This window comes from Cetorhinus maximus, chromosome 23 (genome assembly GCF_964194155.1).
Source record: "Cetorhinus maximus chromosome 23, sCetMax3.hap1.1, whole genome shotgun sequence".
NCBI lineage: Eukaryota > Metazoa > Chordata > Chondrichthyes > Lamniformes > Cetorhinidae > Cetorhinus > Cetorhinus maximus.
Window position 1 is genome coordinate 19,409,998 of NC_135901.1, and position 14,681 is coordinate 19,424,678.

The window sequence follows — 14,681 nt, forward strand, 5'->3', positions numbered from 1 at the left end:
TGTTTCCAAATCCTCCCCGTCCAGCCGCCGGCTCCATCGCTCCCTCCCCCCAGGGCCTGTCACCGCGGGGTAAACACGGGGCCTGGGGCCTACCCCAGAAGTTGATCCAGTTTCCCAATCCAGCCGCGGTTTCCATTCCTACCCTGTGCTCACAATCTCCTCCCGCCTCCCGAACCGTCCGCTCCTCCTCACTCTGTCACCATGACTGACACTGAGCATGCTCAGAGCGCACACCCACACTGCACCTGCGCACTGGACTCCTGTAGTCATTGATAGGGACTTTCTGCAGCGCGGGGTGTTCTGGATACACAAGCCGCCATAGGGGTGAGCCAGTGATCAGGAAGGCCTTTTCGCAGTAGGCAAAATAGAAGATCCATGGGTGAGGAGGATACTGGACACGAAGCACAATGAGGGGTTATGACACTTTATTAAATACAGGTGCACATTACACTGATAGGATATCAGTTACACACGAGCAGTCAGTGGTGTGGAGCCTTCTGAGCATCTGCATCCTTTACAGCGAGTATTTACAGGCACTCCGACATGCAAAACCATCTCATTTAATCAGATAAATTTGTTTATTGCTTATTATTGTGACAGGGGTCACATTTGAAGTTCGTGCAGCCTTCAGCTTCCCGGTTTTATTAACCCACTCCCAGCATTCTTTCACCCCCAAGAATCTTGTCATTGGCCTCAGTCTTTTTTCTGTATGCTCAGGTCACACTGCCCAAAAGGTAGCCAATCCTGCACCGGGGCACAAGGAACAATCAGCCTCTCATGCATTGGTGCACTACATTTCCCTTATATCTAGTGTCATGCTATGATTACAGCACAGAAGGAAGGCATTCGAAAAATCGTGTCTGTGCCAGCTCTCTGCATGAGTTACTCACCCAGTCCCACTCCCGCCATCTTTGGCACATAGCCCTGCGTTTTATTTCACTTCAGATAATTGTCCAATTCTCTTTGGAAGACCTTAATTGAATCTGCCTCCACCACATTCTCAGGCAGTGCATTCCAGATCCCACTTGCAACATAAAAACCTTTTCCTCATTTCACAATTGCTTCTTTTTTCAGTCACCTTCAATTCGTGTCCTCTGGTTCTACTCTTATCTGAAATATGACTTGCTAGGAACAGCCTCTATTGCAGATCTTTAGTTTCAATATGTGCAAGTGCCTTTATTATACAGAAATGCTTTATACAGTTTTTAGAATTATTTATGAACATAGGACTTAGGAGCAGGAGTAGGCCATTCAGCCCTTCGAGCCTGCTCCGCCATTTAATAAGATCATGGCTGAGCTGGTTGTGTCTCAACTCCACTTTGCCGTGTGTCCTCCATAACTCTTGACTCCCTTGTCTATCAAAAATCCGTCTAACACTGCCTTGAATAAATTCAATGACCAAGCCCCCACTGCTTTCTGGGGAAGAGAATTCCACATTCCAGCAACCCTTCAAGAGAAAAACTTTCTCCTCAACTCAGTCTCAAATGGAGGTCTCTTATTCTTAAACTGTATACCCTGGTTCTAGTCCCTCCCACAAGTGGAAACATCGTTCCAGTATGCACCTGATCAAATTTATGTCTTCCACATCTGGCTTCTCTCTGTCTACGTTCTCCACCTCAGGGCTGAAATATATTCTTCATTTTGTAGCTTTGAAGATTATTTCTTTGTCAGTGCAAACATTTCCATGATATTATTTCGCCTTGTAACCTATCTAAGAATTATCTTCATCAAGCAGAACATCAATATAAGGAGAATTAACATCATCTGTAATATCAAGAGGAAAGTAGTGGCTGCAATTATCCAAGGATATTGTCCTGCATTGTATACTATCTCTCACCGGAGCTGTTCACATGGGTGGCAATAGGGCTCCCAATGTTTTTCTTATTTGCTGCTTCTCTGCCAGATGTTGTTCAATATTGATTTAAGGTTCAGAGAAAGCGGTAGAATTGGACAGCCAAAACTACTCGCAGTCCCTGAAGGGTAAAGTTCACTTGAATTTCTGAAACAATGTGGCTCTTATCCCCAGTATTGTTCAGGTTGGTTGTTGTGAGGCAAAATGTTGTCCACCTGATCATACAGGAAGTGTCCCCATGTATGTCTGTGAGTATGTGTGTGTGTGTGTGTCTGTGTATGTGAGTGCTGTTTAAACTTCACATTTACACACGCAGACCCCACTTCTCCTGGAACAACATGAAGAGTCTGCTGCTTTCCAGGTCCTTCCTTTCCCTTCACTATTATCCTCAGTTAGTTCACAAATTCCTTATGTACATCATCCATCAATACGCCCATATTCTCCATTTTAAATACTTCAATCGATCATACCAACAGAGAGCAATGAGATTGCTGCTGTCACAGGGAATCAGTTCTGAAATATTGTCAATCTGATTTTAAGGCTTCCTGGAGTACATATGAGCATATGAATTAGGAGCAGAAGTAGGCCACTCGGCCCCTCGAGCCTGCTCCGCCATTTAATAAGATCATGGCTGATCTGATTGTAACCTCAACTCCACATTCCTGCCTACTCCCGATAACCTTTCACCTCCTTGTTTATCAAGAGTCTATCTAGCTCTGCCTTAAAAATATTCAAAGACTCTGCTTTCTCTGCCTTTTGAGGAAGGGAGTTCCAAAGACCCACAACCCTCTGAGGGAAAAAAATTCTCCTCATCTCTGACTTAACATTCTATTAGCTTTCCTAATTACCTGCTGTACCTGCATACTAACCTTTTGTGATTCATGCACTGGAACATCAGATCCCACTGAATTTTAGAGCTGCTCAATCTCTCACCATTTAGATAATATGCTTTTTTTATTCTTCCTGTCAAAACGAACGATTTCACATTTGCCCATGTCATACTCCATTTGCCAGATCTTTGCCCACTCACTTAACCCATCAATGTCCTTTGTTGCCTTCTTACATCCTCTTCACAATTTCCTTTCCTACCTACCTTTGTGTCATCAGCAAAGTTAGCAACCATTCCTACGGTCCCTTCATCCAAGTCATTTATATAACTTGTAAAAAGTTGAGGCCCCAGCACTGATCCCTGTGGCACACCAGTTGTCACATCCTGCCAACCAGAAAAAGACCCATTTATGCCAACTCTCTGCTTCCAGTTGGCTAGCCAATCTTATATCCATACCAATATGTTACCCTCTGCATCATGAGCTTTTATTTTCTGCATTAACCTTTGATGTGGCACTTCATCACTGATCCAAACCTGCCCACCTAATCACTATCTAAGTTCCAGATTTTAATGTAATTTTTCAAGATAGAAAACGTACATCATTTAGCTCTTTAAACCTGATTCAGCACAATATACTACAAGACATTGTCTTTGAGATCAGTATTTTCTTTATAGTCTGTGTTGTTCCGAATGATAACAGTATTAAACTTCTCCCTAACCTGTCCTAACCCTTCTGCCGATTCATTTATTGAAACCAGGGACTCGCCTTGTTCTAATGATGATATTCACTGTCTGCCCTGTGATGCCTTGAAGTCAGGCCTTAAATTGTCTGTGCATTGTTTCAACATGATGCCACATTTCACTTAAATATGTTGAAATGCTTGCTCCACACCCACAGGGTTTCAAAAATAAAAACAAAAAACTGCGGATGCTGGAAATCCAAAACAAAAACAGAAATACCTGGAAAAATTCAGCAGGTCTGGCAGCACCGGCGGAGAAGAACAAAGTTGACGTTTCGAGTCCTCATGACCCTTCAACAGAACTAAATAAAAATAGGTGAGGGGTGAAACATAAGCTGGTTTAAGGTGTGTGGGGGGTGGGGGGGGGGGAGGTTGTAGGGACAAGCAAGCAGTGATAGGTGGAGATAACCAAAAGATGTCACAGACAAAAGAACAAAGAGGTGTTGAAGGTGGTGATATTATCTAAAAGCATGTGCTAATTAAGAATGGATAGCAGGACACGCAAGGTACAGATAGCTCTGGTGGGGGTGGGGTGAAATAAGACTAAAAGTGCATAAAAGGTATAGATTTAAAAATAATGGAAATAGGTGGGAAAAGAAAAATCTATATAAATTATTGGAAAAAACAAAAGGGAGGGGGAAGAAACGGAAAGGGGGTGGGGATGGAGGAGAGAGTTCATGATCTAAAGTTGTTGAACTCAATATTCAGTCCGGAAGGCTGTAAAGTGCCTAATCGGAAGATGAGGTGCTGTTCCTCCAGTTTGCGTTGAGCTTCACTGGAACAATGCAGCAAGCCAAGGACAGACATGTGGGCAAGAGAGCAGGGTGGAGTGTTAAAAAGGCAAGCGACAGGGAGGTCTTGGTCATTCTTGCGGACAGACCGAAGGTGTTCTGCAAAGCGGTCGCCCAGTCTGCGTTTCATCTCTCCAATGTAGAGGAAACCGCATTGGGAGCAACGAATGCAGTAGAGTAAGTTGGGGAAAATGCACGTGAAATGCTGCTTCACTTGAAAGGAGTGTTTGGGCCCTTGGATGGTGAGGAGAGAGGAAGTGAAGGGGCAGGTGTTGCATATTTTGCGTATGCATGGGGAGGTGCCGTAGGTGGGGGTTGAGGAGTAGGGGGTGATGGAGGAGTGGACCAGGTTGTCCCAGAGGGAACGATCCCTATGGAATGCCGCCGGGGGGGTGAAGGGAAGATGTGTTTGGTGGTGGCATCATGCTGGAGTTGGCGGAGGATGATCCTTTGAATGCGGAGGCTGGTGGGGTGATAAGTGAGGACAAGGGGGACCCTATCATGTTTCTGGGAGGGAGAAGGCGTGAGGGCGGATGCGCGGGTGATGGGCCGGACACGGTTGAGGGCCCTGCCAACTACCGTGGGTGGAAAACCTCAGTTAAGGAAGAAGGAGGACATGTCAGAGGAACTGTTTTTGAAGGTAGCATCATCAGAACAGATGCGACGGAGGCGAAGGAACTGAGAGAATGGGATGGAGTCCTTACAGGAAGCGGGCTGTGAGGAGCTGTAGTCGAGGTAGCTGTGGGAGTCAGTAGGCTTGTAATGGATATTGGTGGACAGGCTATCACCAGAAATTGAGACAGGGAGGTCAAGGAAGGGAAGGGAAGTGTCAGAGATGGACCATGTGACAATGATGGAAGGGTGGAGATTGGAAGCAAAATTAATAAATTTTTCCAGGTCCCGACGAGAGCATGAAGCAGCACCGAAGTAATCATTGATGTACCGGAGGGCACTCACCTGCCCCGTGTGTGGGAAGGGATTCACTCGACTATCTCATCTCAGTTCACACCAACATGTTCACACTGATAACGGACCTTTCCAATGTTCTGAATGTGGGAAGAGCTTTAAAGCCGCAGGTGATCTGCTGAGACACTAGCGAATTCACACTGAGGAGAGGCCGTTTATCTGCTCCATGTCTGGGAATGGATTCACTTGTTTATCCCACTTAACGGGATACCAGCAAGTTCACAACTGAATGCAGTGGTTGGATTCTGCTGTTATCACTGCTGTCAATCACATCCAGGACTGAAGCAGGTTCATTCTGACAGTAGGCTGATGTTAATACCCCTGTAACTGGGCTGAAGTTTAATTCATTTGACAGATCTCAAGATATTAATGTTGTTTGAAACACAGAGTGTCGGGTCCTTAATTTCTCCAAGATAAGAGAAGAATAATTGATGTCCTGTTACTGACTGCTGGGTTTTTGGGCCTTTTCTCCTTCTAACTCTGGATTATTTCAGTTCTCATACCTTCGGTTACTCTCATGGACAAGACCCAGCTCCCTATACCTTCCAGAGTGTCTCGCCTAGCCTTAGGGTCCAGGGAAGGTATTGGTAACACACCCCAGATGGATAAACACAAAACCCAGCCTGTTAATCACTTTCAGACACTGGACTTACTGTGTGTCCCACAGCAAAAGTCAAATAAATCAGTTTTCTGTTAAACATGGAGTGTGTCGAGTCTTTTAAATAACTCAAACACAAATTTACTTCCTTTTGAAGTGCTCTCCCTTCCCCCCCACCCCCCTGGTCTCCTTCATCCTCACCTCTGTAAGATTAAGGTTCGGGAGTTGCAGATTATCCAAAAAATTGTTTATTAATTATTAAGTAGCTTATTAAGATTCATAGATTAAATATGATGCACAAACTAAATGGACATAAAATAACATCCGACCTGTGACAGGTGAGAGTGGTTTTGACAGCAGTCTCTTGTTCGATGTTTGTAGCTGCTTTCTCTTTTGTTCTGTCTTCTTGAGCTGACCGAGGGGTTAGGAAGTTAGGAATGTTTCTAGCGATGAGGACTGTCCCCTTTCCCTCTGAGCACCCGTTAATATACTTTATTTCTAGGGGCTGGTAGTTTACCCCATGTCAATCACTTGTTCAATCCCCATCTGGTCAGTGACCAGAGGCAAGGTAGCCATGGTGTCACCTCCCCCTGTCCATCACTTTACCTGAAGGTCATTTTGCAGCTTATCTCATGCTTGGTCCCATCTGTTAACTCCTGCCAGACACTTATCGAGATTCTCCTCTGCTGTTATCTTTGTTTTTCCCTGGCTCTGGCTGCTAAGAACTATTTTTTCAAAGTGAGAGAGAGAGAAAAGTAACAACCTTGTGTCAGACAGTCTCATGCAATCTCTGCTGATTCGATAATAATTCTGTAATAGTCTTAAAGGTACCATTTCTTACAGCTCTCCCCTTTGAGAAGGAAATATCTTTATTCATTTCTCACAATTCTGCTTTCTAGTTAATCTAGTTATTTCTACACGAGAGCTCATTCTCCTAATTTTTTGATTACATACTGTGGATAACATACTGAAGCCATTGCTGAAAAAAAGAGATGTCTACATTTTTTGTCTTGCACTCGTCAGGACACTCGCAAGAATACCAACATAAGGGAGAAAACAACAATTTATACTATATGTGAAGAGAGTACTGATTGGTTGGCAAGTGGCGTTGCCATGGAGAATGCACTGCTGATGGTGACTGACAGTTAACTGCCAAGCATTGTTTGAAATTTAAACCAGGCAGCTTGACACTGATTGGTCAGGGCATTGCCCTGAGAAATGAGTCAGTGAATGGCTGTCACTTATTCTCTTTAGCTGAAACAGGCGCAATGTCTGGTTACTTCAGTTGGACTTGTTTCCATTCCCGTGAAGAGTGGATTTCTGTACCAGGCGGGAGGGGTAATATTTGGGGACTCTCGGTTCTCCACCAATTCCTATTCCCCTTTATTCTGGTGGATAATGAAGGTGTCACTCTGTGTAATGTGCAAGTCAGTAAAAATTGCCAGGAAGAATTAATCAGCATTTTCTAATTGGAGATGTCCCAAGACAATGATTCTCAAAGGGACACTGCAGCCCTGAGAACACAACCAGCTGTCAATCCAGAATATAAAACTCCAGCCCAGTTGTAGGGATTAACAACATTGTTTTTCTTCATTCTTTTAGAACAGGCTTGTCTTGTCCAACCTTTTCGCTCGGAGGCCCACTTTTCAGATTTTCTCTCACTCGGGGTTGGGGGGCGGGGGCTGAAGCGCATGTTTCAGGCCTTACAGCGCTCTCTGCTCCGCCCATTCAGCACTGATTCAGTGAGGTCTCTGCCCATGTTTTCCTGGTGCACAGAAACTCAGTGCCTGCCTTTGTACCACCCCCTCGCCTGGAGCTCGCCCCCTTTAGTGTTGCCCTGTGGCCCTGCTCTGCCCTTCCCTCCACAAGGGGGCAACAGGGCCCAGCTCAGCCCTGCTCAATTTCACGGTGAGGCCACCCGAGGTCCGGCTCCGCCTGCTCCGGGAACGGGGTGAAAATAAAATGGAGGCCGCCTCAGGTGTCCGGCGCTACCACCTCAGAGCACCCTGCCCCCACTGGTGAAAATTAAAGTCGAGTCCGCCAGAAGTCGGTGGCTGTTGAGTTCGAGACAGAGGTCACCCCCCACCTGAGCCCGCCAGCTCCGAGCACCCAACCACCACCCCCCCCGACCCGACCAGCTCCGACCACCCCCCCCGAGCCCGCCAGCTCCAGGTGCCGACCCCCCGCTGATCCCGCCAGCTCCAAGCTCCCAACTCCCTGAGCCCACCAGCTCTGAGCACACGCCACCCCAACCCCAAGAACCACCCCCCACCCCCCAATCCTGCCAGCTCCGAGCAAATTGAAATTTAGGTCGCCGAGGCCTCATGAGGTCACGGGCTCCGGAGGCTGGTGTCGGGGCCGAGGTGGGGGTCTGGGTGGAGGTGGAGGTAGGGGTGGGGTCAGGGTGGAGTTCAGGACCAAGTTGGAGGCCGGGGACGAGGCAGCCCCTCCTCAGTTTGCTAGCTCTGAGCACCACCCCTTCAAGATTTAACCCTCCCCCAGCTCTGAGCAGCGCATCCCCGGATCTGAGCACCACCCCAGCTCTGAGAACCCTGGCCCCCATAGCTCAAAGACACCACCCCCCCCACCCCAGCTCTGATCACCTCCCGCTCTGAGCCTCTGAGCACTACCCTCCCCAGCTCTGAGCACCCACCCCCTGGTGAATTTACCTGTTGCTCTGAGTACCCCGGCCAGAAATGGCAATTTAAAAAACTTACGTGGCAACTGATGACATAATGCTTGACCAATCACAGGCTGTTCCCGCCCTACATAGCCAGCCACTAGTGAGCCTATCAGCAGCCAATGCACGAAGAAACTCATCTTTGATTAGATGAGCAGATTCTCTGAGCATTTTTCAAAATTCAGTCTGGGGAGTCTTGGACGGTTGACTCCAACAATGTGGCAGGCCGGATGAAGATGCTTCTGGGGCCATGTCCGGCTGGGCCTTGGACAAGTCTGTTTCAGCATTTGTTGCCCATCTTTAATTGCCCTTGAACTGAGTGCCTTGCAGAGGGCAGTTAAGAGAAAAGCACATTGCTGTCAGTCTGGAGTCACACAACAGCAGACCAGGTAAGGATGGCAGATTTCCTTAAAGGATATTAGTGAACCAGATGGGTTTTTACAACTGATGATGGTTTCATGGTCACCATTCCTGAGACTAGCTTTATATTCCAGATTTATTAATTGATTTTAAATTCCTCCAGCTGTCGTGGTGGTATTTGAACCCGTGTTCCCAGAGGATTAGCCTGGACCTCTGGATTACTAGTCTACTGACATTACCACTAGGCCACCATCTTCCCTGAATAACATCAAACATCAGCAGAAACAAATCTAAATGATCAGAATGAACATAGTTCAGTCCCAGATGTGATTAACAGTGGCATTAGCAAGAAAATTCAACTTCTGCAGTCATTTGTGAACTCGCTCGTGTGTCAGCAGGTTGGCTAACTGAGTGAATCCTTTCCCACACTCAGAGCAGGTGAATGGTCTCTCCCCAGTGTGGATTCGCTGGTGTGCCAACAGTTGGGATGACTGAGAAAATCTCTTCCCACACACAGAGCAGGTGAATGGCCTCTCCCCAGTGTGACTTCGCCAGTGTACAGTGAGGGAAGATGATTGGCTGAACTTCTTTCCACAGAAAGTGCGGCTGAATGGCTTCTCCTCAGCATGAATTCGCTGGTGTGACTGGAGACAAAATAAGGCAGTGAATCCCTTGCCACACACGGAGCATGTGAATGGCCTCTCTCCAGTGTGATTGCGACGATGAGTTTCCAATTCAGATCGGTAATTGAATTCCTTCCCACAGTTCCCACATTTCCACAGTTTCCCCACGGTGTGACTGCACTTGTGTCTCAACAGGCCGGATGAATGGCTGAAGCCTCGTCCACAGACAACACGTGTACGGTCTCTCACTCTTATGGCAGGTGCTTTTCGGTTCCATGTTCAAAATCCTATAATAGTCAGGTTATGGTAAATCAAATGACCTTGTTCGTCCTTGAAGTGATGTTTGTTTGCGTTTTCTGACGACAAATCCTCTCCTTCTAATACCCTGTTAAATTGATTTAAAACAGAAAAAAAGTGTGAGAGAGTTGAACAGAAAGCTGTAAATTCCCGTCCCACACACTCTCCCTCCTCCCTGGGCTGAAATCCAAACCCATCTCCACCATTTCTTTCCTCCATTCCCAGTTTTCTCCCTCCCTCTCTTCTGCCTGGGTTCAGTTCTCCAGCTCCTGTCTGCAGACTGACAATAAAATCAATGAGTCTTATTGGGGGTTTGGGCCCTCCAGCGGGTGTTTCTGAATCCTCCCCGCCCACCTCCCAGGGTTTCCTTCCTTCCCACAGATCAGATTCCTCATTGATTGGAGCCCAAAGTGTAACCTCTTATTTATTGTCCCCCCTCCCCCATCCTCTGATGTGAACCATCCTCCACTCGCTGACCCAGGATAGCTGCCGTTAACCTGGGCCTGTTCCCGGGAGGGAGAAGCCCCGCAGCTGCAAAGCAGGAGCTGACAATTATTCCTCAGGGTTTGCGGATCCACAAAGTGTTTCCAAATCCTCCCCGTCCGGCCGCCTCCAGAAGCGAAAAAATTCTCAGCATCAAGATACCACTCGCAATGCGCATGCACCAAACAATCGCAGCGCGGCGCCTGCGCACCGGTCCGCAGCAGCATCCCTGCTGAGCATGCTCCAGCTCACAATGCCCGGCTGATTGACGGCAGCTCCAGACCAATACGAAAAAGGGATAAGACGGGAGGACCAAGTGGGAGCGGCTGGTCCTCCAACCAATCGGAGTGAGTGAGGGGCGGGGCTAAGACCGGATCTCCCTCATTGGCTGAAACTCTGCATCATTTTGAAAGCTGATTTGTCTCAAACTCCAGGAGAAAACTGGACCTTTCTGTTTGTGGCTTTGAACAGATGAAACCCTGTGGATGAGGAGCAAACATTTCAACATTTGTTAGTGAAATGTGGGAACATGATGAAACAATGGACACACAATTCAAGGGCTGACTTCAAGGGATAACTGGGCAGACAGGGAATGTCACCATTAGAACAAGGAGAGTCCCTGATTTCAATAAATGAACTAGCAGGAGGGTTAGGATAGGCTAGTGAGAAAGTTAAAATCTCATCATTCAGAACAACTATAAAGAAACAATTGATCTCAAATACGATCTCTTGTATTGATGAGATAAGGTGAATAAGTATTAAAGTTGTTAAACGACCTATGTTTTCTATATTGAACAATGATATCAAAACCTGGAAGTCAGGTTTTACGCAGCGCTCACACACACAGACACCCACACACACACCCACACACATGGGGACATACTTCCTGTCTGATCAGGTTGACAACATTTGTCCTCATACCAACAAACGCGCCTGATACTGGGAAGAAGGGCCACAATGCTTCAGAATGTCAAGTGAATATTACCCTGCAGGGACTGCAAACAGTTTTGACCATCTAATCCCCCTTACTTTAACCATAAATCCATATTGAACAACGTCTGGGAGAGAAACAAAAACAAAACAATAACATTGAAGAGTCTATTGCCACCCGGGTGATCAGCCAGAGATAGTATACAATACAGGACAACATCCTTGAATAATTGCAGCCACTACTTTCCTGCTAGTATTACAGATGATGCCAATTTACCTTATATTGCTGATCTGCTTTCTTAAGAGAATTCTAAGACAGATTATAAGAAGAAAAAAATAGGATGGGAACGTTTGCACTGATCAGGAGATAATCTTTGAAGCTACCAAAGGAAGAAGGTTCCTGAGACCTGAGGTGGGGAATGTTGACAGAGAGAAACCAGATGGAAGACACAAATATCACAAATAACTCTAATAACTTTAGTAAACATTTCTTAATAGTAAAGGCATTTACCACATTTGCACTATGGATCTGCAATAGAGGTTTGTTCTAGCAAGTCATATTTGAGATAAAAATCGGACCAGAGGGCACTCATTTAAGGTGATTGAAAAAGAAGCATTGGTGACGTGAGGAAAAATTGTTTTATGTTGTGGGTGGGACCTGGGATGCACTGCCTGAGAATGTGTTGGAGCTAGATTCAACCGAGGCCTTCAATAGAGAATTGGACAATTATCTGAAGAGAAAGCATTTGCACTGCTACTGGCTAAAGACAGAGGATGGGACTAGGTGAGCTATTCTTGCAGAGTTGGCACAGACATGATTTGTCAAATGCTTTCCTTCTGTGCTTTAACCATTGCATGATACTATGATATGAGGGAAATGCAGTTCCCCAGTGTAGGAGAGGCTGATTGTTCCATCTTGATATAATTGAAACCCTGTCCCCAGTGCAGGAGTGGCTGGTTGTTGGGCAACGTGAGCTGAACATACAGGGATGGTAAAGGTTGAGGCAGAGGTCAAGATTCTTGGGGATGAAATAGGCCTGGAGGGCGTTTGTTAATAAACCTGGGAGGTGCCAGCTGCATGTACCTCGAATGTGACCCCAGTCACAATTATAAACAGTAACCATATATATCACTGATTTTAATGAGATGGTTTTCCACGTCTTTGCTCAGATTTAATGTGATTTGCAAAATAAGCTAATGTGAAATGAGCACTAGTGAGCACATCTGGAGTACTGTTTACAATATTGGTCACCTTATTTAAGGAAGGATATAAATTCGTTGGAAGCATTTCAGAGAAGGTTTACCAGGTTAATACCTGGAATGGGCGGGTTGTCTTATGAAGAAAGGTTGGACAGGCTAGACTTGTATCCGCTGGAGTTTAGAAGAGTGGGAGATAACTTGATTGAAACATATAAGATCCTGAGGGGTCTTGACAGGGTGGATGTGGAAAGGGTGTTTCCTCTTGCAGCAGAATCTAGAACTAGGGGTCACTGTTTAAAAATAAGGGGCCGCCATTTAAAACGGAGATGAGATGATTTTTTTTTCTCTCAGAGGGTCGTGAATCTCTTCCTGAAAAGGTAGTGGAAGTGGAATCTTTGAATATTTTTAAGTCAGAGGTGGATAGATTCTTGGCAAGCACGGGGGTGATACGTTATTGGGGGTAGGTGGGAAGCAGATTTGAGGTTACTATCAGATCAGACATGATCTTATTAAATGGCAGAGCAGGCTCTAGAGGCCGAATAGCCTACTCCTGATCCTTGTTCGTATGTTTGACATCGGGAGAAATTTTTTCACACAGCGAGTGGCTTGAGTCTGGAATGCACTGCCTGGAAATGTGGTGGAGGCAGATTCAATCGAGGCATTCAAGAGGGCATTAGTACTATTTGAATAATTACAATGCACAAAAGCATGGGGAAAAGGCAGAAGAATGGCACTAAGTCATAATACTCATTTGGAGAACTGGTGCAGACATGATGAGCTGAATGGCCTCCTTCTGCATTATAACATTCTGTGGTTCTGTACGTACTAACTGTAAAGGGAGTGGGCTTTCAGGAGGTTCCACTCTGCTCGCTGTACCTGTTTAATTCTATCAGTGAAATATGCTTCTGTATTTCAGTGCTGGGGATATGGTTTGGAGGGACCAAGGCGTACATTAGAAACTGGAAGGAGCAAGTGGCCATGATGAAAAGAAAACTGGGCATGTGGGAGCGACGGTCCCTCTCCAGTGCGGGTAAGAACCTGGTCATCAGATGTGAGGCACTCTTGGTGTTGCTGTACATGATACAGGTGTGGCTCACTCCTGTGCTGTGGCGACCAGCCAAGCCATCTTTCACTTTATCTGGTGGTCGAAAATAGATCGTGTTCACAGGGACATGATATGCAAATCTCTAGATGAAGGGAGAAAACGTGCCCAGCATCACTCTCATCCTGATGGCCATCTTTGTGTGTGGCTGCATCAAGCTGTGTGTAGACCCTCGGTACACAAACACCAAGTGTCACTCCGTGCTGAGTTTCTACCTGTCCCCAGTGTTGTGAAGGATGGGGGGCCACGCTTCCACAGAACACTCAAAGTAGTTGGACCCATGCCATACCACCTCGTGGAAAAATTTATGCAGAGAAGCACCTCTAGGGGAGGTGGTGGCATAGTCACATGATTGATAATCCTGAGGCCCAGGGTAATGCACTGGGGACGTGGGTTCAAATCCCACCATGGCAGGTGGTGGAATTTGAATTCAATAAAAAAAATCTGGAATTTCTGAAAAACATTAATGTTTGTTGTAAAAGCCCATCTGGTTCACCAATGACCTTTAGGGAAGGAAATTTGATGTCCTTACCTGGTCTGGCCTATGTGTGACTCCAGGCCCACCGCAATGCGGTTGACCCTCAAATGCCCTCTGAACAAGGGTAATTAGTGGTGGGCAATAAGTACTGGCCCAGCACATCCCATCCCATGAACGAATTTAAAAAAAAACCTTTGACTGCAAGTCCATCAGGCAGTGGTTGGCACATAATGTCCTCAAGGCCCTGTGGGAAAAGGAGATGGTGGATCCTGTTGGATGGTTCCCTGAAGAGACTGTCAAAGTTATTTGGCAGAAAGCCCCATTTCCAGAACTTTTCCAACCCAAGGTGTAGTTTGGCTGGTGGTGAGAAAGACCTTCCCCATTAGATCCTTCCGACATGCCAGGAGTCTGACCCCCTCCGCTCACTGCCCTTTAGGTAGCTGTGGTGGGGAAGAAACTGTTGTTCACCTCCCTGTGGAATATGTCTTTGCACATTCCACAAGAAGGTCTGGAGAGAGATGCAGTAGTTTTTGTCGAGGTTCATCCCAAGCAGTTCTTTGACACTGGACTCTGTGCTCCACAGGCTGTTCCCAGGGACACACACTGAGACAAACATCAACTGCAGCTGGAGGATCATCAACTCGGTGAAAGGCGCTCTTTGATCTGCCCGAAACTTGTTGGTCTTCCAGTGCAAAGAGTTGTCCCTGACCGAGTGTTGCAGACTGGCACATTCCAAGGTCTAGGACTATGGG

General features: G+C 46.4%; 2 protein-coding genes across 2 annotated transcripts in view; both read right to left on the bottom strand.

The window, feature by feature from the left end:
* Positions 1-197, bottom strand: part of LOC144697271 (uncharacterized) — a 407,386-nt gene extending 407,189 nt beyond the window's left edge. The window contains exon 1 of the transcript XR_013580326.1: positions 143-197. The gene's annotated coding sequence lies outside the window, so the exon portion shown is untranslated. The remainder of the gene's footprint in view (positions 1-142) is intronic.
* Positions 198-9,161: 8,964 nt separating this feature from the next.
* Positions 9,162-14,681, bottom strand: part of LOC144697870 (uncharacterized) — a 139,273-nt gene continuing 133,753 nt past the window's right edge. The window contains exon 13 of the mRNA XM_078569840.1: positions 9,162-9,362. Within this exon, the coding sequence (XP_078425966.1) occupies positions 9,185-9,362 (178 nt within the window). The 3' untranslated portion in view covers positions 9,162-9,184. The remainder of the gene's footprint in view (positions 9,363-14,681) is intronic.